The 25167-nt window shown below is 39.6% G+C and overlaps 1 protein-coding gene across 2 annotated transcripts in view; it reads left to right on the top strand.

Annotated features, from left to right (window-relative positions):
• Positions 1–20226, top strand: part of LOC109397285 (BCL2/adenovirus E1B 19 kDa protein-interacting protein 3) — a 34041-nt gene extending 13815 nt beyond the window's left edge. The window contains exons 2-6 of one of the 2 annotated variants that reach the window (XM_019669604.3): positions 9907–10178; positions 10804–10926; positions 17433–17512; positions 17580–17741; positions 17809–20226. In XM_019669604.3, the coding sequence (XP_019525149.2) occupies positions 9907–10178; positions 10804–10926; positions 17433–17512; positions 17580–17741; positions 17809–17860 (689 nt within the window). In that variant the 3' untranslated portion in view covers positions 17861–20226. The remainder of the gene's footprint in view (positions 1–9906; positions 10179–10803; positions 10927–17432; positions 17513–17579; positions 17742–17808) is intronic. The other variant, XM_029856564.2, reaches the window with a different exon arrangement.
• Positions 20227–25167: the final 4941 nt, after the last annotated feature.

Raw genomic sequence — 25167 nt, 5'->3', positions numbered from 1 at the left:
AATATGAAAAAAACTGACCGGGTGCCACTTAAGCAAATATAACTTTGTAACGGCTCGATCAAACTGAATGAAATTTTTACACAACATTTTGATATGCATACTTCACATACAGAAAAATTTTCATTAAAATCGGTTAAGTATTTCTGGCTCTATAAATAAAACAGTAAAATGTGTTCTTATTTGTGAAAAAAAAAATAAAATTGCAGTTCTCAGGGTTCAACAATATCTCCGCAAATACTGGACCGATTTTGATGAAAATGTTATGGTACAAGCTACATATAATGGACCATTACTGATCCAAAAATCAGCTGTTTTGGTGTACGCAGTCTAAAGTTATGACAAAAAAATGTGTGACCAAAATTTGGCTTGACTTGACAAAATTTGACAAAATTTGACCACCTAAACAAATATAACTTTGTAATGGCTGGATCAAATTGAATGAAATTTTTACACAACATTTTGATATGTATACTTTACATACAGAAAAATTTTCATTGAAATTGGTTCAGTATTTCTGGCTCTATAAATAAAAGAGTAAAAATGTGTTCTTAGTTTTTAATCCTCCTTGTACAACATTTTAAAATTGCAGTTTTCAGGATTCACAATATCTCCGCACATACTAAACCGATTTTGATGAAAATTTTATGGTATATGCTACATATAATTTACCATTACTGGTCCAAAAATCAGCTGTTTTGGTGTACGCAGTATCAAGTTATGAAACCAATTGTGTGACCAAATTTTGACCGTATCACCCTTTATAACTAGTAACATACTTACTCGTTTCGTAAAAAAACTACTCCAACACAAACAAGAATGCATTTTTTTCTCTCTTTTTTTGTTGGCCTGACATAAAACGTCTGCAAAAGTACAAAAAAAATAAAAATAAAATGGCAGCTCCGACCTGCCCTCTAGGAAAAGTTTGCTGGGTGCGTGAAGCGTTGCTGTCGAAGTATTGGAAATAAAGTTTAAAATTCTTCTAAAAAATTAACGATTTATCATCCAACTTTTTTGTATGTATTTTGTGTTTCTATGAGTAAATATTGACCGATAGCTTAACATCGGTGGTCGATTGTTTACTATTCTCGTAAAGGGAACAATTGCGTAGTAGTTTTCGTAACATGATTAAAAATCAAAAAGGTCGAAATGAGAATTATAGTAAAACCTTACTCAAGGGTTTATTCAAATATTACGTAACGCAAAATTTAAAAATCGGGATCTTCCTCCCTTCCCCACGTAACATTTTTTATTGGTAGCTCATTTTTTGTCATTGACAGCTGCTCTTACACTGTATACAACGCCTAAATGTATTCTATTCTAATATATCGAACTGGTTGCTGTTGTGCTTTCACTTTTCTACTCTGTTCATAGTAGAATGATGAGCACGATGATGTGGATTTGTGGTTGTTTTTCCCTTTGTTTGTTTGTCGATGTGCCAAAGAAAACCAATAAATTTTCTGTGCCCAGACCGGTACCGTGTATTTTTTCCGTATAAATTGCCTTTTGTGTAAATTATGTTTAGCGTGGTACACCCATCTGACAGTATAGGACTAAACATAAATTACGTAATGGGTACCGAGGATTGCTCACAATCTGCGAACTTGACTGCGGAAAATATCGCGACCATGACGCCGCTGTGGACACTGCCTTCAGCCAGCGGCTGTACAGACTGAACGAAACTTAACATTAGACAACGGACACACGGATCATGCACCAGTTGATACGGAGAAGAAACAATTCTCGCGAAATATTTCATCGCCCGGAGCGGGAATCAAACCATCACCAGTGGGTGTGATTAGAAGCTTGGTGACCCTAACCGCACGGCTACGAGGCTCTACTTTTCCAGTCCGATTGGAAGTTTCGTTATGAGATTCCGTTTCACCGATGTTCAATTATCCGGGTTCGTCAGAGCAATGAGCTCAGAAGAGGGTCTGGTCAGTGCAGCTGCTCTTGGGGAAAGAACAACTGACTGGGATCGAACCCATGACCATCCGCTTATGAAGCGAACGGGTGACCACTGCGTCACGGGTCCTAATTTTGAGTTTTTGTATGCATTTTGAACAGCTTTCACTGTGAAGTGTATGTCTAGTATAAATTCGCTTTTCAGGGATGTTGGTGGCACATTTTATATTTTAGATAACTTTGAGGTAAACTCTTAATTGTATGACGATCCTACAAACGATATTCACATTGTATTCCAGTTAGTTCTTTAAAAAAATATTGCGCCGTATATGTCTAAATTGCAGTCAGTCAGTGGAGTCAGCCTAAGCTAAACTAAGACATTGACATTGTTCAATACTGTTCATTAAAATTAGTAGGTATTGAGAGGCATTGACCACAGTTCAATGTGTTGCTTTTTATTCTTTAGTGCGGTTGTCTTACTTTATGAATTGTATACGTCTTGAATAAGTTGAAAACCCAATCACTTGTATTGGGTTTGACAATGAGAACTTATTGGATAAAGTGGTTTTATGATTATATTTAGGATTTCATTTCTCAGGTTTTTGGAAATTGAAGAAAAAAAAAACGGACAAAATGTAAAGAACATTAAAGATGAGGTGTTTTTCATCGAATATTCATTCCTTAATTGAAAAACTGTGCTTCCATTAATCTATTAATGGATCATGCAGATGTATAACTATGTATATGAATAATATATCACGAATTGAGTGAATTCCAAGGTTTGGCTTGATAATTACTTGAACCAAGCACATCACTCGCAGATATATCTATACGCTGAAGTATCGTCACGAATCTACTCACGTTAATGTGTTCAATAGAAATTATTTTTCCAATAGCCAACCACCATTCAACTTCAGTAAACGCGCAGGTATTCAGTAAGACCATGCTAAAGGTGTCTGGGTTCATTTCTAAGTATAGTTCATGACAATTTCGTGTTCACATAGAATATCTTCATGACTGCCACCACTAACAAGAATTCAAAAGCAATAGATTGTCAAATATAGATCTCATAGAATACCAAGTTGAAAAGTAGATGGATCAATGTAAAGAGGAACGTACCCCACGAATAGATTTATTAATTTGCTCCAGACAAGAATATAAATCGTCGAATCGTCGTTCCGCTGTGAGATGATAACCTTGAACCCACACCATCTCCTGCAGCAGAGTGAATGCGGTCGTTCCATAAAGAGGGGGTGTTTTCGCTCGCCACTTTGACGGAAGCAAATCCCAATTGACGCGATAATGAAAGTTCACAACTGGTGAACAGAATCCAACTGCTGACGACAGCACCATCGAGAGCAGCGGTTTCGCGGCAGCTCGGACAAAGTAAAAGTAACTGTGACGGACGAGACCCACCACTGCACTGCACGCCATGTGCTGTGTGACTTGTGATCATCAACCGTTCAAGTGATTGCGAATAGATTGTAAATCACACGGTCGGTAATGATGGTAACTATAACATATGGGACGGGGGATGTGCATTCCAAGCCGTAATCAACGATTCGCAATCTTGTTACATAGCTATGTGTACCTCAAAACTCAACCTGCTGATACATTCGTGAGAAGGGAACTTTTTGCGCTTTAGTCTCCATGACATTGTGATCGAGGGCGCGAATAGGTTTACACGCGTAACAGTTTCTACGATTTGTTTGGGTTTGTGGGCGATTCCCGTGAATGATGTATCGACTTGTTTTATTTTGTAGCTTGCGGTAAGACAGATTTTGTTCGTAGGCTGATTATGACTTCGTTTGAACGGAATAACTTAAAGCTTACTGAATCAATATTCAATATTCTACAAAAATAGAATGACTGGTAACGAGCTTTACCAAATTTAATTCAAAGTGGTTTCAAAATACTTAGTTATTCACATTGGAATATTCTCGTACTTCTCGATATGAGGGTTTCGAATTATTTGTACATAATCTGAATATTTTGATTGGATTTCATCCCAGGAATTGAATCTATCCATGTACAAAAGTGAAGTGGTGAATAAGTGTGAAATGGACTAAGTTACAGCAGAAAGTGCCCAAAACAGGTCCCCTGCCCGAATTGGACCAACCTATTTCCACTATTGAAAAAAAGATTTTGTTAAACCCCTGACCACTTAATTTGCGAGTGGTCCTCGAAGCTAATAAAGAGTTTGCTTAGGTTAAAACTATTACACAATCACAGTCAACAACGACACGCTTTGTTTGGCGATTAATATTACATGTACACGAAAAGACTCAGAACACAACTATTTTTACAACTTCGAAACCGTTCAAGACTTGCCAGCTTATGATGCAATTCGTATTCGTATAGTCTACCTAGTCGTTAAAACCTTGCCGTTGTTGCAAGTAGGATCATTCTTCTCTATACCGACAAACCTAACCTTAAAAAAGTTGTACAATCCTCAGTGCATTTGACAGATCCCACGTAAGTAAGAAACGGTCGACCAAGAAGTTGACAGCCAGAAGTCTTTATCTTGCACCTGTGTGACATATTAAATTACCTCAGAATTGATAAACAATGTATAAGGTTAGGTTTAGTGACGTAATAATGAATTGAAGATGATGCCATAATTCTCAGTTTTTCGTGTTTTCAGTATTAATTCCATATCCCAGCATACTGGTTGCTTGATTGATTGATTTGTCTTTATTTAAGAGACTTTCAGCCCTTGGCTGGTTCGTCTCTCCCCCAGCATACTGCTTCTTCCAGTGGTTTTTTAATTTCTTCAGAAAGTGTAGGGTCTACTTCACCACTACGTCAAATATGTGATGATTGCTATAAATAAATAAAGCCAATAAGCTACCAATAAACTGACCTTATGAGCTTCCAGTAGCAACAGCAGTGAGAGTACGGTGTACTCTGTAATCAATATTTTACCGGGAAGTTTTGGCATTTGATTACTGACGACTGACGAACCACAATCACTAAACACAGAGATTAAAATTAAAAATCAAAATCGATTCAAAGAATACCTCCCTCGCATTACAATGCCACAACCGTAACGTAAAATTAGCTCCTAGAATACTAGCAGCCTAGGTCAGGTTCAAGGCAACCCGTCTACGACGGTGTTTCTATATGAGAGCGGCATGAATGAATGAGTTGGCCAACCAATCATTCGATGCTATTTACAATTTGCCGGTACGATGCACTTAGCTATTTAAAACACCCACTACCGCACCGGTACCTACGGACAACAACAATCGTAGACCGAAACGACACCGGGTAAAAGTGGAGTACCTATAGGTAGGTCGAACAAAACAACTGGTTGTCTAAAAATGTTAGGTTCTTCTTCTTCTTCTTGGCGTAACGTCCTCATTGGGACAAAGCCTGCTTCTCAGCTTAGTGTTCTATGAGCACTTCCACAGTTATTAACTGAGAGCTTCCTCTGCCAATGACCATTTTGCATGCGTATATCGTGTGGCAGGCACGAAGATACTCTATGCCCAAGGAAGTCAAGGAAATTTCCTTTACGAAAAGATCCTGGACCGACCGGGAATCGAACCCGTCACCCTCAGCATGGTCATGCTGAATACCCGTGCGTTTACCGCCTCGGCTATATGGGCCCACAAAAATGTTAGGTATTGTAGAAATAAACTTAGGATAGTACGTATTTAGCCAGACACTATGGTATTTCATATTTCTGGTATGTTTGGTATGTGTAAACTTTTGATAAGAGAGTTATGCTTAAAAAAAAAAGGTGATTAGAAGTAATAAATAGTAGAATAATCTAATTACTGTAAGTACTTAACAGGTCATACCCCAAACACACCCCCCCCCCCCTCTTGTGCATGGGCTTGTGGGATCGTCATGGGTGACCTTTAAAACGATGGTGTTTGAAGGTCTGCTACGTGACATTATTGTGGAGATCCTCAAGTCCAACATAAAATAGAAAGAAAGTTTCTTATATATCATTGGCCTAAAGTTCCAGTTCATTGGAATGATTTTTTTTTCCATTTGGACAAGTTCAGCGATATTTCAAGGAGTTTGGAATTTGTTTCAACAGTATTCAAGAGGGGCGTTTGAACGATAAATGCAGTGTAATGTGTAATTTAGAACCACTTGAGATCACTAACTTGTTCCCGTCAACTCCTATCCCTGCCTCTCCGTTGTACCGACCGGAAACCTCGTTGAACCTCAGGGAAGAGCGGGTACAAATCCCAACTCTGGTCTAAGGCTGGCAGAAAAGAGGGACTTTGCATCTACAATGGTGGCTTGACATAGTGTCTGTTCTGCAGGATGTTCGGAATGGCTATGCAGATGTGCCTAGACAGAGGCGAATTTCCAGAGGGGTGGTAAAGGCAAAGATTGGTTCTACTGCCCAAACCCGGGAACCCACCTGGCGGCATGTCAGCATACAGACCTATCTGGATGCCTTCTGGACAACGTCGGGAAACTGTTGAAACGGGTCATTTTGTTGAGACTGATGGTATATACCGAGAAACCAGATGACTCTGGCCTCTCGGATAACCAGTTAGGCTTCTGGAAGGGTCGTTCGACGGTGGACGCTATTGGGGCTGTTACTCAAGCTACCGGCCCCATCCTGGGCCCGGTACTATGGAACGCGGCGTAAGATGGTGTATTGGGGCTCAAACTTTCACCGGGCGTAAAGCTGGTCAGCTTTGTCGATGATATTATCCTCATGGTATACGGCGAGTCAACAGAGGAAGTGGAACGCATGCAATTTTCATAATGGAGGGCTGGAACCTTCGATCACAACGAACCACCCAAAATCTCTCAACTTCCCTGAACGCTTCTCATAAACTCTGAAATGCTTTGAAACGTCTCTGAAACACCCTAAGAAACCTCCGTTAGTGGCGTCAGTCGTTTAGGTGTCTCGTAAGCCTCGGAGTGGAGGTTCGATTCCCGCTCCAGTCGGGGACAACTTTTCGTCAAACAGAAAATTCTCCAGTGGTCTACTGGGTGTTAGAGTTATGTTGAGTCTGTGCGGCCTCTGGCCGAAGACGGTGTATGTAATTTCTAATGTCCAATTTATACAGCAACTGCTTATCAAAAACTGAAGTTGAGCTACATGTGATCCAATATCAAGAGAAATGGTTTGGCATTCTTGAACTGAAATTACCAAAAGTTATTACCTTTTCTAAATATAAACCCATCATTGCGTATGAGGAAGCACCAACTGCTGCGAGAAGCCATAAAATGCCGGGACAGGTATGCAAATAAAGTAACGCCTAAACTGCGCACTATCGCACGTCTGATCGTCTCCTCTAACTACGTGAGTTCATGTAAAGCTCCGTGGACTGGCTATCACTAGTGCACAGTATAGGTAGGTAGATAGGTACCAACACGGACCGGCGACAGAATGCAAGCAGTGCAGTACATGTAATAACTTATCCGGCATCAGGTTCCCAGACCGGCGCTTTAGCCTTGGAATCACTGAATGTAAACAAACTAGTAAGAGGAAGGCGTCCGACGTCACTGACTGCTGTGGTTGAGGGATCAAGTAGCTCTGACCTGCACAAGGAATATGATATGGCTGTATCTTCTGCTTGCAGTCGGGAATAAGGTCGTGGCAACTTCAATTATATGAATGACTTTCAGTATTGACTAGAAACACATATGTGTAAAATGTATTGACGTCCAAATTTTTAACTTATTTACCTTAACCTAGATTGACTGCACATTAGCCTGGTACACGGTTTATATGAAAAAATACAAAAAATGGAAAAGCTCAAGTTCATGTATACTTTTTGAGCTCCACTTTGGTCCCATATCAACTGTGCAAAATTTCAGATCCATCGGAAAAACTATATTTTAGCGCCCGCCATTCTTAGTTTTTCATACGATTTACTATGGGGAAACTTTACTTCTGCAAAGAAAAATCGCTAGGAGTCACCCCTAGATCCCTAAAAATAAGTCGACAAATGATTTCTGTAGGAAACTTCACTAGGAATCAGACCTCTGAAGACATAAAATCGATGCGGCGTTCCTGGAAAAAGTTATTATGCCTCACCCGATCGATAAAATAACGTGGTTTTATTATTTATTGTTATTCCTTACATGTTAAACAGCGTTTGCATGCCATTCGGGTTTCAGTCAATAACTTTTTTCACACGCCTCAGATCGCTTTGCGGTCTTCGGAGGGTTGATTATTCGTAAAATTTCAAACAGAAATCTTTCATCGATTTATTTTTAGGGGTTGAGGGGCAACCTGTGGCGATTTTTCTTTAAAAAAGTGAATTTCCCCATACTAATTCGTATGAAAACTTAAAATGGCTGGCGCTAAAATATAGTTTCTCCGATCGATCTGAAATTTTGCACAGTTGATATGGGACCAAAATGGAACTCAAAAAGTGTACGGGAGTAAAATGTGTTTTTGTGTCCCACGCTACTGCACATGTCAATAGTTGTTCCTCTTCGATTTAGCTGAAACTGCTGAACTGGTTGGTGTTAGTTGTACCAAGTCCTCACAACAAGTTGGAAATGGAATGAAATGTTAGGGTGCGATAATTATTGCTACTAGTGATCGAGAATAATTATGGAAGGATGTAAGATCTGAAAGTAACAGTTGAATGATGACCATGGGTAGGAAACATCAGCAAAGTTTGTTCAAAATGAATGAAGGGAGCTCTCCAGCTTTTATGGGATCTGATTTTGCACGACAAACGGGGCGTTAATTGAGTAAATCATAAACAACACACTAAACTAAACGCATGAAAAACTATAGACGTCCAAATTTATAACTACATAGGGTGCCTGCCCCAGTTATCGCATTACCTAAGGAAAACTATTTCTACAAAAATAAGAAGAAGACCGGCGAATGTCATTGATATGTCAAATGATAGGTAAGTTTTCATACTTTACAGGAAAAATAAAGAAACCGAGCCAAAACTACTTTTATTATTTATTACGGCGTGTGCCAATGATAAGAACCCTGTACCAGTTATGGACACATTTGTTAATTTGGGTTCCACTTCGCACTATTTACATGCATTCCTTATGGGATTAGCCATAACTAGTACACTATGGCGAAATAGGGTGCAAGGTAGCCGAAAAATTAAGGAAAATGATTTTTTGCAATTACGTTGTGAAAAGTTTAACTTTTCAATTGGATGAAGTATGCCGAAGGGGCCTACTTTTCAACACTAATGCAAGTGTGCCGAAAAGTATTACTTTTCAGCACTCTTAAGAGTACTGAAAAGTAGCACTTTTCGGCACCTTTGCAAGCACACACTTTTTGCATTCTGACGCACCTTCTGTAGATCCAGATGCTGCTTCTACATACACTGAGCAGCTCGAATCCGAATCGGGATGGTTTCAAACTGTAAATCAAATGTAGAAGCAGTTTCTGAAACTTTTTCTGCTTTCGCCAAAGCACAACTGTTTGATGGCCGAGCCCGTTCGTTGATGACAACTACTTCCTATACCATAGCCTACCTGATTGAACAAAAACAAACTACGCTGACGAGCACGTGGTCCCTCCTGAAACATGTTTGTTCAGCTGGAAGTTATTTAACTGAATTGGCATTTTTCGTAATTACAAAAAATGTTGTATGCAACTCGTTGCAAAACTCGATTTTTTCAGCACTCGTTGTAATTATCCAACTCGGCAAGCCTCGTTGGATAAATGTACGACTCGTGCTGAAAAAATCATCATTTTGCAACTTGTTGCATAAATAACTATATTTCTATCATAATTTGAGCAAATTGTGAAGGTTGAATGATTCCAACCATCTTATGTGATCATGATCTGTTGTTCACGATTTTTTTCTTGTAGATTAGCATCATTAAAGGTTGAAAATCAACTATGGCGAATTTGAGGTACTATAGCCATAACTGGTACACTGAGCCTACATACAAACTATTGTGCTTTACCATTCAATGAAGATATGCGTTATTTTCAATCACGTTCGATACATACTGGAGAAATCTTTTTAACATCTTATGTAGATCTATAGCCATCTAATTCTTCTGTTTCGTCAACTGTTTATATTTTAGAATCCTGGATCGAACTTTCTTCGAGCACAAACACATGCCCCAAGAGCCCAGATCGGACGACGCCGTTGCCATTCACCTCGGTGGAAGAGTATCTAAGACTGCTACGAGAGGCCCAACGGGAGTCCAAGGAGTCGAGCCGAGTTGCATCGCTGACCAGTTCGCGACGAGATTCGCCCCGTGGAAGTCCCAAATCACCGCCCAATAGTCCCAATACCGAACTTGCCACCACCGAGGAGGAGCTCAGGGGTGTCTACATCAACTATCTTAATAGGGTAAGCTTTGTGGCTAGGTGGTGTTTTACTAACCAGCACGCGTACCGACGGTAACCTTGGATGTTTTTTTTGTATTTCAAATGAACGGAATAAATTATCATTTGAAACAAAGCTGATTGAAGCCCATGCGGTGACAGAACGAATGAAAACAGGAAACGCTGGTGAATCAAATTTTGGTGCGCTGTTGAATTGCGCCGATAGAGTGAATTCAAGCAAGTGACGTGCAGTGTAGCTCGGCGGTATTATTATTTGAGCAGCACCTGTTTTACACTGTTGCACGTGTCCAAACTAGCAACATCAACTGTCACCGTTTGATAAGTTAGTGTCTATAAAAGCAATAGTAGACCAAATTTCATGCAAACATTTGGTCGATTTTCTTTAGGAAGAATTGTTTTCTTTCTATTTGAATATTTGAATAATATTAATTAACTAATGCATTTTTAAAACACCATAATATAAAAGTTGATAATGTTAGTGCCTTGTCTGAGTCTGTACATAAAATACACTAGGAATAGAAATTACCTCAGCTGTACTCTCAGTGCTCTAATATTGGACCAAAACGAGGCTAATGGTTTGCGAAGTCTGATTGATAACGGCTTTCTTTCTGTCCTACCGTTTGCTACAGGTCGATGTCATACCAGCTGGAGACTTGATACACCGTGCATTCATTTCGTACTTGCTTCTGAAGCTGGAAGCCTGCGCAAAGCAGATCGAGGAGCACGAAGCACAATTGAATCAAACCACCAAAGTAATATCAAATGAACGGGGATGAGCGACATAGACATAACCGTTTTGATTTGTAGTGTGTGTACATTTGAAATGGAACGATAACACAATCAGCTGTTTTGTTGTTCACTATAGAACTGGAACTTTCTGCCCTAGTTCTGGACAATGGCGGAGTGCGGAAAGTTGATACCCATTTGCATCTAGGGAAAATATGGCAATCATAAGGTCAATGTTCAGTAAATGACTTGTGCTATTATTGTAACAGTGATTATTTTAATCGAGCAGATTTTACGCCCAGACTGCAGAGTAAACAGTGATAAGTGCTTTTATCAGTATGCATTGCTCATAAGTATTTAGTTGGTTTTATTGCTTTAGTTAACTGTTATTTTTCAGGACAAAGTGATCCAATAAGAACCTCGAACATATTTAAACCCATAAAACTGACACATCTTGAAATTATTTATACAGAAGCATATTATTACTAATGTATCATTTTGCAATTGTAGTATTAATGCTAGCCATCTTTTATTCTGACAGTGTAATTTTTGTGAGCTAGAACACATTTTTGTAAATGTTTATCAAATTTCAATGGCATTTGTATCAGAGAATGCAGTGTTTCTTTGCTGATTTGTAAACTGTCATCTTTATTCAGTTCAGACCGACATGAAATATTTGTTACCTGTTCATTTCCTCGCAGTATCCTTGACCTGCCATCGAGTGATCAATTTAAATTCGTCTGGCTCATTGTGTTCCTAGTTTGCGTCGCCTTGAGAACCTGGGATTTCCTCCGCAACAATGCCCTACTTCTACTTTCTTGTATTTTAAATTAGATTGTGAGGGTGTTATTATTTTATCGTTCGTTGTTGTCTTCGACGATTCCTAAAATGTATCATTCATCCATTTTATGATAATCATGAAGGAGTCCTCTCACCACTGAACTAAGGTCCGTTGTAGGCGATCTTTTTAGGCTTTTGAAGGAAAAATGTTCTCACTGTAGTTTGTAGGCACGTTCAGAGAGTGTTAAAAGTGGACATCTAAGGACCGAAGGAGATGGTGCATTGCAAAGAAGAGATGGGCGTTGGATACAGGTTAGCTTTCTACTCCACAGAATCGTTCCCAACTCTGTGGAGGAGTTGGTTAACGCGCCCTGTCTAGCAAACTTAAGGAGACGTGGGTTCAAACTTCACCAGAACTACGTATTTTTTTTTCTCGCAATTTTTCTACTCAATTTGTTAATTTTTTAACACAAATTGTGCCTATTACGTATGTCATACATACCATTTCGGTTGATTATGCGATACACAACTACATTCGTGTTAAAAGAAGTTACCACTCAATCAATATTTGCAAAAAAATACGCCCATTTCAGAAGCGATACGTAGTACTCCGTCAAAAATGATAGAGATCTTCGAGTAAGTGCAATTTGAAACAGCAAAAAATAAGATTGAAACGAGTTGAAACATATATGCTAGGTAACCGAATTAGACACTTGAGCATTTCACAATACTTCAAAAATACATTAGTTATGAAAATGACCAAAAAACTTAATGAATCTTGTTGAGAACTGTAAAGCAACTCATGCAGATTGGGAAGTTGGAAGCCCCGCTATTCGTTAGGGCTTAATCAAATTCTACCAATATATAATCGATCTGTAGATTATAAATTGGAATAAAACCGGGACCAGAAATCTACGGCACTGAAAAAACAATCTCAGTGGCGATGGGGCACTATCCTACGGTATTTCAAGCAAAGACAGAGAATATAAATACGCAAATATCTGTATCTATTCCTGAAACTTAAGCCACATTGAAAGTATTGTGCGTTTATAAATGCACTACAAAACTTGTCTGGGAATGTTGTGCCAAGAGAACTCAGTGAACTTATAGTGTGAGGTATTCACCGATGCAGGACTTCTCCAGCGACATCAGTCCGTTGAATAGAATGCATGCCATAGTTTTGTGCGCCGAGTTGGGGAGAATTATTCCTTGGTAATAGATCGATATTCCAAACTCAAAATATAACAGATGGCTCTTTTGTGTGTGGTAATAAAATCGAATTTACTCGGTGAATAAGCTATTCCGGAATATGGAGTAAACAAAAGATCCAATCCAAACCATTTTTGATTTCTATTCTTTAATTTTTCACAAAAATTTCCCGGTTTCCAATTAACGTTTTTTTGCGATTTTCCCATACGATTTGACAGTTCTTGTCAACCATTTTTCCGTGAGCTTGAAGTGAAAATTTGAGAAAGTTGACAACCGAGAGTAGCACAGACGATGGATTGAATACAAGTGACAGTGTCGCCGCCGAGCAGTCAGCTCTGGAAACTAGATGCTATAAAGGTTCTTGTCTACACTTTCGCTGCAAGCGCCAACTGGAAGCATTCAATGGAAAAGTAAACAACTTTTACCTTATTGGCACACTTCACTCTGTATCCCTTTATCTGAAGAGGCCAAAATTTGACGTCTTCCTGCCAGCAGGTGGTTCCCGTTTTCACCATATCTGCAACAGGAAGTATTTCGTGCAGCTGCTCACTACCGTGTTTGAAAAGTTCAGATTTTCCTAGTAGCCATAATATTCTGCAACTCTTTTATAGCCTTTTTCTACCTCCTTTAGAGTCGGGGGCTCACCAGCTTGTCGATCGTCACTGAAGATACTACTACTAGTACATAGGACCAAATATTTGACTTAGAATAAAACAATGCTCAAAAATCTGGTTTGAGTCCATCGCATTTTCATTAGTGTTTAACAGATGTTTGCTCTTTAGTTCACCGCTTGTCAAATATTGGATCCCGTGTATTCGACGCCTAATGCTTGATCTTATCATTGACACGCCGTTCAGCAAAGTTTCGAAGTGCACTCTTCGCCTAGTAGCTACCTTATTTTTGTCGGTCAGTAAATTATCGTCGCGGTCGTTGCTCATGACGAAAGAGGGCGCTATTTTTCTCCGCACGCCAGTTACGAAAATTTCCGCATACCATTTTGTTCTACATTGTTCACAAACCACGTAGACCATATTTTGGCCATCTCAGTTCGCCCTCCCTCTTGTAGACTTTCCCCCTTGTAGACTTTCGTCCCAATTTGAATTTGAGTGGAGCGTAGACTATGGCCAGACACCCCTCCCTCCCTACGTGGTTTATCAAATATTTATTATTATTCATTGTAATTACCTACATCTGACAAAATCTGTTAATGAAGCTTAAAAATTAAAAAAAAAACTAATATCGTACAACTAGTTTAAAACATTGGTCATGTACAAAAACAACTAACTCATGAAGAGATGAACCAGCCTAGGGCTGAAAATCTCTATAATAAAGAAATAATAATAATAAATAACTAACTCATAGTACGAAAGTATGACGGAAATCGTTGCTGGAGTGTGGAAACAGATGCGTTGAAGTCGAAAAGGTGTGCAACAGTGTTGAAAGTTTCCGTCATAAAACGAACAGGGTCGTGCTGTCCATAAGCGGTGTTCCGGCCTTCCAACCTGAGGAGGTTTTTCCTTCGGAGTGATCGTGCTGGAGCATTAAAGTTGAGAATAATCAATACTGCCGTTCAGTAACTTAACCACGAACATAGTCTGCGCAGTTCGGCGTCTATTCTCCAAAGTGTCGATTCCCAGTTGTTGACAGCGATTATGGTTATGGAGTCACGCGTTGATCATCTTGCCAAGGAAGATTCCTTAGCGCGTGATGCACAAACTTTTTCTGGATTGATTCGATGCATGATATTTAGGTGGTTTTATAAGGGCACCACACGACGATGGCAAACTCAATAACGGACCGCAAAAGTGCACAATACAGTGATTTTAAACAAAGCGAATCGAGGAATTCATTAGCGATTTTCATTATAAAACCTAGCTGTCAGTTCGCTCTAGATAGGTATAACGTTTTCATAGTGGAATCGGAATGTAAGCTTTCCTTCTAGAATGACGCCGAGGTCGCGTATACGGTGCACTCGTTCCAGAGGTATACCGGATAGCGAATATCAGTACATGATCGGTTTCAGTTTTCTGCTAAAGCTAATCACCTGGTATTTGTCAACACTCAAGGATAGGCAGTTATTTACACACCACTGCTCAAATTGGCACAAGAGCGTCTGCAGTTCAATACAGTCACTAATACTATTGATAACCATGTATATTTTGGCGTCATCGGCATAAAACAGTCTCACCCCAGGCGGCAGAATTAAAGAAACATCGTTGATGAACAGTAAGAAGAGTAGGGGCCCAAGGTTATTACTACCTTGTGGAACTCCAGAGACATTTCGGAAGTGCTCGGATTGGCATGGTCCATATTCTCCTCAAATTGCATCGTTTTTTCTGTGATAAAGTGATTTTTTACCGCTGCTCTAGCATCCTTGTACCGCTCTCTATTTTGCTCGGTAGCAGACACTAACATCCGGCTTCTGATAACGTTCTTCTCAACTGTCATCGAACCAACCGTTTCCAGGCCGTCTTTGAGCAGCAATCACTTCCTGCACTGCTGTACTCACTGCTCTGTCGATAAATTTACACAGATTGTTAAGGTGAAGATATGACGAAGCCACCCCTCGATTCTTCATGAGCACAAATCCGAAGAACTAAATGTCGATTTGCACTGAAAAGTTGATCGATTGGTGACCACCAGTGGGTCTCCAATCGATCAAATTTTCAGCACAAACCGACTTTCGGTTCTTCAGATTTGTGCTCTTGAAAATTCAAAGTGTGGCTTCGTCATATATTCACCTTAACTTTGTCGCTTACGCTGATTTCTCTCATCCGGTCATCCTTAGGGCTTATGGCGGTACTCATTTGCCACACCTTCTGCTGAGAATAGCTGAATATTGAAAAGCAAAAGTCGCCGAATTCATTAGTTCGCCAAGGTTGATAACTGTGTTCGAATCTTACTAACAGCGAGATAGCGATCAGAGTTGATGTTTGGTCCTCTACTAATGCTAGTCCTACAAGTTCTCTTTAGTACAGTGCAGTGATGGCTCTGCTTACCATTATTCGGACGGAAAGAGTCCTCGCTACCGACCCAAGCGTTAGCGTCCCTGATAACAATATTCACGTATGCTTTAGGCTGCTGGATGCTAGAACAGAAGCTGTTTGAGCCACAGCACAGACGCTTGTGACGTTCTTCTTCAGTTTAGCTAAAGGCAGATGGACAACCGTGCTGAACCTACGCTCTTTGTCGTAGACTCAACCGTGGAAGCATCTGGTAGGAACTTGTGAGCTGTGTTGGGCGTTTCGTCCAGGATGTTGATTCACCATTTTGCAACTCAGAACATCAATATACTCTACAAAACTTCAGCTAATTGGACGCAAGGTCCTAATTTCTCTATTAGCGAACAAAGACAACTTACCCCGCTTCAAGGTAGCGGGTCATTTGGCCGAAAGCCGTTTGGTCGAACGCCATTGGAACTCTTTCGGTCGAACTACCAAACGATATTCGACCAAACGACACTCGGCTGGACACCCCACTACCACTCAAATTTTGCCTCCTCTTAAATTACTGAGTTTCACCTATTTCGCAAAAAGAAACAAGTTTGGCCATTTTTCTTTGGAATCCTGAACATACTGGTGGAGGGGCTCAGGCGTTGAAATTGAATTAGTACTTATAGTTTTTGTGACTTTTTTCCACCAGCACAATTGAATAAACACCATTGGCAAATGGCAGGTTTACTAAAATTACTTGAAAAGGACAATTGGATTGTTATTTATTGATTTTGATTTAACATGACTCAGGTTAATGGTTGTAATGGATCATACATTTTTTTTCGATTATATTTTCCAGGCCATAGAATGTTCATGTAGATTATAGTTTTAAAGCAAGGCATAAATGCAGTAAACGAATGAAAATGGAAGAAAAATATACTTGTTTGCTTTGTCCTTAAGATCAATCCGTGTCTCCAAAGGACTTTTAATCACTGAACTTTAATTTGAGCAGCTAAATGTAGGTTATCTCGTACCTTTGTTGATGAATTTTAACAAAATGATTGCTCAATAAATAAATGTAATGCATTTTTTTTGCATAACGCTCTTTTGTTGCAGTAAGTTAGAATAAAGTACATTCTCTATTCACTATTCACGATTCCTAAAGACTTTCAAAGACACACATCATAGCCATTCAAACAAACGAGATGTTATGCCGTGCAGAAAGTCTAAAAGTAGCCACCAGCTGAATTTGTTATCGCCACACTTAAATTAAATCGCCGACCTCAGCAAACGGATTGCCGAGAATCCGGTAAAAATCTTCACTGAATCTCGGTAAAAATTTTACCGAGATGTCGTTAAAACTTTGCCGAGATCTCGGTAATCCAACTTTTTACCGAGATCTCGGCAAAGTTCACCGAGACTCGGTAATGGTTTACCAAAATCTCGGTAAAAATTTTACCGAGAATCAGTAAATATTTTACCGAGATATCAGCTGTTGGATTCTCGGTAAACCGTTTACCGAGATCATTTTCTGAATTTAAGAGTGGCAATCGTTAGGGTTATTAATATCTAGACATTTTTTGTCTTATACATTCCATTTTTATTTGCAGGAGGGAGCAGCTAATTCAAATCAAAAGGATAATGACTGGGTTTGGGAATGGAGCAGTCGGCCGGACCAGCTGCCTCCAAAGTGAGTTGAAGATTTTCTTCATATGCAATTTCTATCAATCTATCAATCACGATATATATTTTTTCAGAGACTGGAAATTCGAACATCCCAAACAAGGTGTTCGTCGTTTGCAACAGGGATATTCCATGCGTTTAACTCGGGTAGGCAAAAATTCACTCTTCTCTAGGGAAGTGCTGTACTCGCTTGTACTGACGAATGTATTATCGCTGCTGCTCGGTGCCGGCATTGGGTACGTATCTATCTATGAATGGCAAAAGTATGAGCTGCTTGATTTGACCACAAATTGTATATTTTAGCGCCTGGCTCCATAAACGAGGACTACTCTTCACGCGTATTTCTATTGAATAATTTGCTGAAGAACGACGATTCCGATATCACTGGGCGATGATTGATTAGAGCAAATGCCGGATTCTTGATGCAGCCAGCTCTCCATTACCGAGTTTCAAATTGAAGGGACAATTTTTCATGGTGTTTTAAACAACTCAAACAGTTTTAGTCAGTCAAATTTGTGGTAAAACTTAGTAGACATCTAGTAAGAAAGAGTTGACTGTATCACGACTTGAAACTATTGTTCTGAACAGAAATTATCGCCTTTAGAGTTAGTCAAAGTGTCAAAAGCAACAGAATCAGATCAAGCACATTGTAATATCCATTTTCTTTGCAAACACATCAAGTTTCCCTAGAATTAAAAAAAAAACATTCTAAATGGAAACTGAAACCTTCCACTTTATTCGACCTACAGATGCTTTTTGAAATAAAAAAAGGAACACACAAATGCTGGCAACTCAGGAAAGCTATCGAATCCAGAAGACATTTAAACAGGCTGAGATTGATGTGATGATTTGTAGGGGAACCTAAGAATCAGACTAGCTAGGAAATGTACAGAATAACTAGTGGATAGTGCATCTATTGCTGTTTCCAAATAAATTCCATGTCAAAAATTTGAAGAACATGTATTCCTTGTCACTACTAGACATCACATACAGGGGGTGGCCAAAATGTTTGGGATAGGCAACTTTTTTCCTCCCACAAAAAAAATCAACATGCTGTAACTTTTCATAGAGTGCATCAAAAAATCTCAAATTTTGACTGTTTATCAACCTATTATATGTGCATGATTGGTACAAAATTGGGCACGATTGAATAATTTTTCGCGAAGTTAGAACCGTTCGGGTAAAACACTACTTTTTAGACAACTCATTTTTGAGCTGTCATATCTCGGAAACCAGTGAACCGAATTGAATGATTTTTTTAACGTTTATGAACAATATATTGATACTTAATACAACGTTATAAAATGTAATATTTTCTCACGACGAATTAAGTTATACCGGGTTGAAATTTTTACCCATATAGAGGAAAATAAGTCAAATTTACAATACCATACAAAAATTGCTAAATCTGTTCTTTCTTCAATCTAAATAGGCTCTAATATATCTGATTAGAGATAACTTGAGAACAGAAGTGGAAAATCTTTGGACATCAACACTAAAATTTATTGACATTGACGTAAAAAACTTACCTTTTTTCGAGAAAAATCCAAAAAGTGTCAATCCATGATAACTTTTTTCAACGTTCAAAAACAATCTATGTTTTAATAGTTTGTGAAGCATCTGTATATTGTTAGTTTACGTTCAAAATTTCATTCAATTCGGTTCGCTTGTTTCCGAGATATGACAGCTCAAAAATGAGCTGTCTAAAAAATAGTGTTTCACCCGAGTGGCTATAACTTTGCGAAAGTTTAATCAATCGAGCACAAATTTGTACCAGTGATGCACGTATAACAGGTTGATAAACAGTCAAAATTTGAGATTTTTTGATGCACTCTACGAAAAGTTATAGCATGTTGAATTTTTTTGTGAGAGAAAAAAAGTTGCCTATCCCAAACATTTTGGCCATCCCCTGTATTATGATGGACTGCTATGGATAAAATATTTCGTTCCGTGTTTTGATATAAGTTAGTAAGATCGGAATTCGAATCAGATATTCAATAACATATAAACTATCATTTTTAGAAATAATCCATCATGTATAACATTAAATCCTACTTTCTATGTTATGGATTATTTTATAAATGTACCCCCGTTTACCCGACGGCGAATTTATTGCACTGCACTCGAACGAAATCAGATTTCTCGTCTTTATTCAAAATGAAAAAGCTTCCTTCAAACATCCGCAACGCCATCTGTGAACAATAAGATGAGTCTGAGACATGAAAGCTTCTAACATCTAAGGGTCTGTGTCAATTGGCGAATTAAAATTAATTTTCACTTAAACTTAACAATTCGATAATTATTTCCTTAGGAAAACTGTCAAGGTTAAGTGTTGAACTGTCAAATTTAAGTAAAAATTAATTTTAATTCGCCAATTGAAACAGACCCTAAGTTGAGTACCGACTTTGCATTTCATATTAACTTTCCAATGCTGACCGCTGAAAATGTTAAATTATAATCGAAATGATTCAAGTTTTTGCGCACTTTTCACATACAAGAAAACCCTCTGTGTTATGCTAAATTCGTTATCATATAGTGTAAGTAAATGAACCCAGCTTATCGTCTAAACAGCTTCTTCAATATTGGCGTGAGATCGTGAATAATTGGAATTTATCTATACATAATGTTAATTAATATCCATCCATCTTCATAAATTATTATTATTATTGTTTAGAACATGATTTTTATATGAACTCTTAAAAAATAAAGGAATGAAATGAATATCGTGTGTTTTGTTTTTATTCATCTAGCATAAGATACCCAGTTGATTTTCAAAGGATAGTCGAAGTAAGGGGGCACTGAGTAGGCTTGACGCAAGTGGAGATATGATTTCACATGCTCCGAGGCAGTCATCAGGGTCACCCATGAGGAACTTGCGGGGATTGCAATACCCAGGGAGCTGTCGGCATATAGACCAATACGCTTGCTCGACACGATGCAGGAAGTGCTCGAGAAGATCATCCTCAACAGACTGTTATGGCACACTGAGGGTGCAAATGGTAACTTGAATAACCAGGTTTAGGTCTTGAAGGTAGGTCGAACCCTGACGTCATCTTGTCGGCTACAAAGACCACCGAGGTAAGTAATGAAAGGAACTCGTTCAACAGTACCAGTTGGTCGATTACACCGTTCAACACTAAATTTGGTTGTGATGAGAAAAAAAAAACAGCACGATAAGACCGTTCAGCACCTAGAATGTGTAAGACCTACTCATAAGTGCATAATTTCCAGACCACAACAAAAATATGTAGTTACAGTTACACATTCACAAAAACGCCTCGTACACTCTTCTAGATGCGAAATGTCGATATTTTTTGTTTACCAAGGTCACCTGTAAACCTAACTAGATTACCATACATTTTTTTTTGTGAATTTCACGATTTTGTGGACGCAGGAGCTGATTTTGTGAATGTGTAAGGGTTACACATTTTTGATGTAGGCTGGATATTATGCACTTTAGTGCTGAGCGGTTTTAGCTTGAGTATATCACTGCGCAGGTTGCGCCAAGGGAACTCAGTAAACTTATAGGTACTGGTTTCCAGGTCACTGTGGCATTGAAGGGAATAAAATGGCAGACGAGCTTGCTAAAAGTGATTCTAATTTACAGTTTGCTGGCCCAGAACCAATGGACCTGAAATGCTGGGCTGCGCAGAGGGTGATATCCAATTGGATGTATGTCAAAAATTGCAACCGGTCAAAACGATTTATAACACCAAACGCTTATAAAACAAAAAAGTTCTTAGAGCTCAAGAAGAGAGCTCTATGTACATGCATTGGCCTAGTAACTGGACACTGCCCGAGCAGGTATCACTTGAAAAATATTGGCCAGATTCAGAGTGATATCTGTTGTTTCTGTAATACGAAACGTGAAACCTCGGAGCATCTGCTTTACAGTTGTGGTGCTTTGTATACGCACAGGCAAAGATTTCTTAATAGTGGTTGCTTGCAACCCAGTGAGATCTGGTCTGCAGAACCTGGGAAGGTCTTGGAGTTTATAAATTCCATTGCACTTGACTAGAAGGCGACGCGTCGTGGCAGAAGCTGATTACTTGACACATGGTAATTCGCTGGCTAGATGCGAAAATCAAATCGGGACATGCCACAAAAGTTCAGCTTTTTGGACGCAGTGGGTAAATTTCCCCAACAAGGCAGGGGTGGCAAATAAAAGACGGCCTTCTTGATATTTCTTACATAATAAACGCAGTTTACGCTTTGCTATAGATCAGCGGTTCTCAGATCGTGCACCGCGGCGCACTTGGTGCACCGCGAAGCCATGAAAAGTGCACCGCAGCACTTCAGAAAAATCTTCCATATTTAAGTTTAAATTTAAATTCATTACCTATTTCATGAAAAATAATTCGAATTAATTCAAAATTTATTAGAACAACTAAAATATTGTAAGGTGCACCAAGGGATTGAGAGTAAAATTTCCTTGAATCCAGCAAGAACCGTCTCAGATATTTGCGAAGATGTCTATCGAAATTTTCCTAATAAATATAATATTTTTCCAAGAACTCGTAATGGATGTTCACAAGTGTCTATCCTATAAGGCATTTGCAATGCGTCTTCAATGAATGCCCTAAAAAAATCTCAGAAGAAATCTAACTAATATTTCTGTGACTTTGCTCAATACCAGAGAAGAAATCTTTCACTGATCTCGAAATCAAGTGAACACACAACTTCTTCCGAGTTGACAAGGCAGTCTTAGATAGAATTTATCAAAAATTTTGTGAATATATACCAAAGTTCTGAAAAAAAGCTGCCAAGTGTCTTGCTAGAATTTTTTCAGTAATCCAGTAAAAGTCTTGGAAAAACGTCTATCTAAAAATCTAGTGGCGATTCCCTAACCTCAAACTTGTGCAACGGACGTTAATTCTTGAATTTTATCATCAAATTAAATTAACTCGTAATTTGTAATTAACTCGTAGTTTGTTGAAATTCATGAGAATTGTCATTTCCGACCATTTTCATATTAATTCTGATCCTGAATTCTCCGCAAATTGCAGTTCTTGAATCGTTGAACCGGTAAAATGTGAGGTTACAAGACGCTTCTGCTTGAAATAATTCAGTAGTCTTGGAAGGACTTCACTGAGGTTCTTAAAACAAAAGAGCACTAATTCAGCTCAAGATTTTCTTTAGCATTTATGAAAATCTTGTCTAAAAGTTTCCAGAAACATTCTGAGCAAGAAATATTCCAAGTCGAATAACTGTGTCACTTCATTATGCTCCGATAAGTGAAGAAAAAAAGTAAGACAGTGTCATAATTGGTGGGGGGAAAACTAATAACAAGTGAATGCACCTTGGAATTGCTATGAAAAATACGACAGTTTTTTTGCCGAATTTGCAATTGTTTTAATGTTGAACATGTGCCCCATGGAGCGATTTATTTCCAAAAAGTGCACCGCGAGCCGAGCTGTCTGAAAACCCCTACTATAGATATTCGGCATTTGATCAATTGTTTTTGTCACATGCGTCAGATCGCTTTGTGGTCTTCAATGGGTTGGTTTCTCGTCAAATTTCCGATCGAGTTGGAATTTTGCTCAGCTTTCATGGGATGGATAATGGAGCCCAAAATGGAGCGAAATTCTTTTTTTCTGTTCCAGGATAATGCCCATAAGTAAGTTAATGTCCATTTGCCCCTATGTGTATACAAAAGTGTCTCAGCCTGACCATTTTAGTGCAATTCACGGTGGTGATCCGTCAAAAAGACACTTCTCGTCAGAAGTTCCCCAGTCACTATTTAAAAATCATATATTTGTTTCGTTTTTTAACATTTTCAAAAATATGTATGATTCGTCATCTTCGGCGTAATCATGTGTAATATTTTATTCAAAATAGAAACAACACAGATAAAAATAATGAGATTTACACGTCATGTAAACTTCAATTCAGTCATCTAAACTTAGTGTTATGATGGTTTACATGATATATCATGTAAATTTGTCTTATATGTCATGTAAACACTCAGAGTCATACTGAATTACATGACATATAATGGAAGTTTACATGATATTTTATGATTTTTACATGCTAAGTCATGTAAACTTCTGTGATATCCCACGCTCCAATTATGTGCATCATATGTCACAGAACTTTACACTCTTTTTTCGATCTGTGAAGTACCGTCACGGTAAAGGCTGGGTATGCTGTGCAATTCAGATCCCATTGTGATCCACTAGCCTCTGCCCAGAAACTCCTATCCCTACCTTCACGCGGTACCGGCCGGAAACTATGAGCAACCTTAGGGAAGATCGGGTAACCAACCCCTTTGGGAACTTTGGTCGTAGGCTGACAGGGAAGGGGGGGTTTGCTTCGGTATACCTGAGCGTCTGTTCTCCAGGAGAAGCGGCTCACCACAGCATCTGATCCTCATGTTAGGGGCGGCTGATCTACGTCCGAGTGCCAGGGAAGGACTCTAAGCTCAACTGTGCACTATGGTCCTCCGAAAAGTAGAGGGTTGGTGTCAGGCCCTACGAGCCAGCCGTAAAAAACCATTGTAACGGAAAATCAGCAACAGAACAATACGAACCGAGACCAACGGCAACGACCCCAGCGAACAAAAAGGACTGCGATTGGAAACTCGGTACGTGGAACTGCCGATCTCTCAACTTCATTGGGAGCACCCGCATACTCGCCGATCTACTGAAGGACCGCGGGTTCGGCATCGTAGCGCTGCAGGAGGTGTGTTGGACAGGATCCATGGTGCGAACGTTTAAAGGTAATCATACCATCTACCAGAGCTGCGGCAACACACGCGAGCTGGGAACAGCTTTCATCGTGATGGGTGATATGCAGAGGCGCGTGATCGGTTGGTGGCAGAATGTGCAGGTTGAGGATCACAGGCCGATTCCTCAACTTCAGCATAATAAACGTGCACAGCCCACAGTACTGATGATGACAAGGACGCATTTTACGCGCAGCTCGTACGCGAGTACGATCGCTGCCCAAGCCAAGACGTCATGATCATCATAGGTGATTTGAACGCTCAGGTAGGCCAGGAGGAGGAATTCAGACCGACGATTGGTAAGTTCAGCGCTCACCAGCAGACGAACGAAAACGGTCTACGACTCATTCATTTCGCCGCCTCCAAAAATATGGCCATACGTAGCACCTTTTTTCAACACAGCCTCCCTTATCGTTACACCTGGAGATCACCACAGCAGACGGAATCTCAAATCGACCACGTTCTGATTGACGGACGGCACTTCTCCGACATTATCGATGTCAGGACCTATCGTGGCGGCAACATCGAGTTCGACCACTATCTGGTGATGGTCAAACTGCGCCCAAAACTCTCCGTCATCAACAATGTAAGATACCGGCGACCGCCACGGTACAACCTAGAGCGACTGAAGCAACCGGATGTCGCCTCAGCATACGCGCAGAATCTCGAGGCCGCGTTGCCAGACGAGGGCGAGCTCGATGAGGCCCCTCTAGAGGACTGCTGGAGTATAGTGAAAGCAGCCATCAACGACGCAGCCGAGAGCACCATCGGGTACGTGGAACGGAATCGACGGAACGAATGGTTCGACGAAGAGTGCAGAACGGTTTTAGAGGAGAAGAATGCAGCGAGGGCGGTAATGCTGCAGCAAGGGACTCGACAGAACGTGGAACGTTATAAACAGAAGCGGAAACAGCAGACCCGCCTCTTTCGGGAGAAAA

Source organism: Aedes albopictus, chromosome 1 (genome assembly GCF_035046485.1).
Source record: "Aedes albopictus strain Foshan chromosome 1, AalbF5, whole genome shotgun sequence".
In the NCBI taxonomy this organism is placed as follows: domain Eukaryota; kingdom Metazoa; phylum Arthropoda; class Insecta; order Diptera; family Culicidae; genus Aedes; species Aedes albopictus.
The sequence above is the reverse complement of the archived record's forward strand: the minus strand, read 5'-3'. Positions and strand labels throughout refer to the sequence as shown.